This window comes from Prinia subflava, chromosome 10, assembly GCF_021018805.1.
Source record: "Prinia subflava isolate CZ2003 ecotype Zambia chromosome 10, Cam_Psub_1.2, whole genome shotgun sequence".
Taxonomy (NCBI): domain Eukaryota; kingdom Metazoa; phylum Chordata; class Aves; order Passeriformes; family Cisticolidae; genus Prinia; species Prinia subflava.
The window spans coordinates 8,271,833-8,274,257 of NC_086256.1; the positions used below are offsets into that span (position 1 = coordinate 8,271,833).

The 2,425-nt window shown below is 68.0% G+C and overlaps 1 protein-coding gene across 1 annotated transcript; it reads right to left on the reverse strand.

Moving 5' to 3' along the window:
* Nucleotides 1–372: 372 nt before the first annotated feature.
* Nucleotides 373–1,527, reverse strand: FOXE3 (forkhead box E3). Its single transcript, XM_063407237.1, has one exon. It carries the CDS (start codon nucleotides 1,525–1,527, stop codon nucleotides 373–375), a length of 1,155 nt encoding a protein of 384 aa, XP_063263307.1.
* Between the last annotated feature and the right edge of the window lie 898 nt (nucleotides 1,528–2,425).

Consider the following 2,425-nt stretch of genomic DNA (forward strand, 5'->3'; position numbering starts at 1 on the left):
AGCTCATTTGAGAGTGAGTTCTTGCATGCTACACCATGCACCCGGCTCCTGAGTGTGCTCCTGCTGGCCCTGGGTGCCCTGCTGCAGGTGGCACCCCCGGGGCCAGGCTGGGCACAAGGGCACGCGTGGGAAGCCCTGCCCGGCAGATGCAGCCAGAGAACGCCTTTTCCGGGAAGGAACGGAGCAGATAAACAGATCGATCACCTTGCCTCGGCTTCAGAACAAGCTGAGAGAGAGAGGAACTGAGCCCTCCCACACGTGTCTGCACACAGCCGGGGACCCCTGGCTTCACCCCGGCTGACCCCACCGGAGGGAGAAGTCCGCTTGTCCAGGGGCTCCCGCGGGAGCCCGGGGATGTCCAGCCGAGCCCCATCACATGTACCGCTCCAGGCCGGCGGGGAAGTTGGGCTGCCTCATGTAGGTGTTCCCGGAGCCGAACTGGCCGAGGGGCGAGGCGGAGAGCCCCAGGAGCTGCTCGCCGTGCTCGGCACAGGCCGGGGCCCGCATGGCCGGCAGGGCCAGTCTGTTGGGAGCCCCGTAGAGCTGCGGGCTGCTGGGCGAGTAGCTGCCCTGGGCCACGGGCAGGTGCGGGGGCGAGGCGGCGTAGGGGTACGCCAGGGAGTTGGGGCCGGCGCGGCCCAGCAGGCCGGGGCTGACGGGCTGTGCCTGGAAGCAGGGGGGCTCGGAGCTGCCCGCAGAGCAGGCAGGAGCCAGCTCGGCTCCGGGCAAGCCCAGCGATGGGTGGCCCAGCTCGGAGGGCGGTGAGGGCTGCAGGGCCTGCTGCCCGCTGATGAGGCTGTCGATGCTGAACATCCTGGGGTGCTGCGCCGGCGGTGCCGCCCCGGCTGCGTACGGGTGGAAGACGGTGCTGGAGAGCTGCGGGCCGTAGCCGGGCGAGCACAGGGCATTGGGGTAGGGCGCTGCGGGTGCCGCGGGGCGGCCGGCGGGCGGGGGCGTGAAGGCGCTGGAGTTCTGCATGTAGCCGGGGTAGGTGGTGATGTCGGTGCGCTTGAAGCGCTTCCTCCGGCGCAGGAAGCTCCCGTTGTCGAACATGTCCTCTGCGGCCGGATCCAGCGTCCAGTAGTTGCCCTTGCCGGGATGCCCGGGCTCCCGGGGGATCTTGACGAAGCAGTCGTTGAGGGTCAGGTTGTGGCGGATGCTGTTCTGCCACTTCTTTGGGTTCTCCCGGTAGAAGGGGAAGCGCTCGGTGATGAACTTGTAGATGCCCCCCAAGGTGAGCTTCCTCTCGGCGGCGTTGGCGATGGCCATGGCTATGAGGGCGATGTAGGAGTACGGGGGCTTGCCCCGCTGCACCGGCCGCTTCCTCCGGCGGCCCCCGGCGGCGGGCGGCGGCTCCTCGGGCGGCGGCGGCGGGGCCGGGCTGCTCCCGGCGCCCCGCGGCTCCGGCTTCACCGGCGGCGCCTGCGGAGAGCCCCGCGGCGGCCCGGGGGAGCCGGGGCTGGCCGCGGGGCTGGGCGCCGGCAGCGTGCACATGCCTCGCAGGCAGGGGAAGCCGGCCGCGTTCATATACGGCCCTCGCCTTCCTCCTCCTCCTCCTCCTGGAGGAGGTTAGGGGGGGAGCGGCGGGAGAAAGAGCCCCCCGAGGGGAGGGGAAGGGGAGAGGGAGGGGAAGGGGAGGGGGGCAGGCTCGGCAGCAGCTCCCTGCGATGGGGAGGTCGGTCCCGAGGCGCTTGGCAATATATAGGGCGGTCGCCCCCCCGGAGGGGCGTGCGGTGCCGGCCCGCCCGGCCCCTCTCCCCCGGCGGGAGGAGGAGGCCCCCGGGGAGGGTCCCGACTCCCACGACTAAATCCCGCAGCCTCTCCTGGGGTTCCTTCCATAGCCATGCCCCCGAGTGGTCCCTCCCCCGGGGGTCCCGGGGCCAGCGCTGCGGCCGCAGATCCTCCCGGCCCTTCTTCGCTTCGCTCGGAACCGGTGCTTCCTCCCTGGAGAAAAACCAAACAAAACGAGTCCCGACGGCCAGCCCGGGGCGAGTTTGGTGCCGCTGCCAGCCCCCAGCAGGAGAGCAGGTAACCTCCCTCTGCGACCCCTCCTGCGCTTGGATTTCGTTGTCTTTTTCTCCTGTGAAGAGCGCTCAGAGGTGGCCTCAACAGAGCTCCGGCAAGAGCCAGCGGCTCTCCAAAACCAAGTCCGTCGGTTTAGTTACTTTGCGGCATGGTGAGACCTCCTAGGTAAGGAAATCCTGGGAAAAGGGTTTTTTTCTTTTTCCCAGGAGAAATTGAAATGGTCCGCAGAGCTCAGGGCTGCCCAGAGCGCGGGCAAAGGATATGGAACAGGGATGGCACTTTGGAGATGGACAGAGAAAATAAGGGTGTCTTTATCAGAGAGTATGAAGCTGGAGGAAGACACCAATCTCAGAATTCCCTACTGGGTTTCAGGACAATCTGTTCAGTTCTCCAGAGCGGG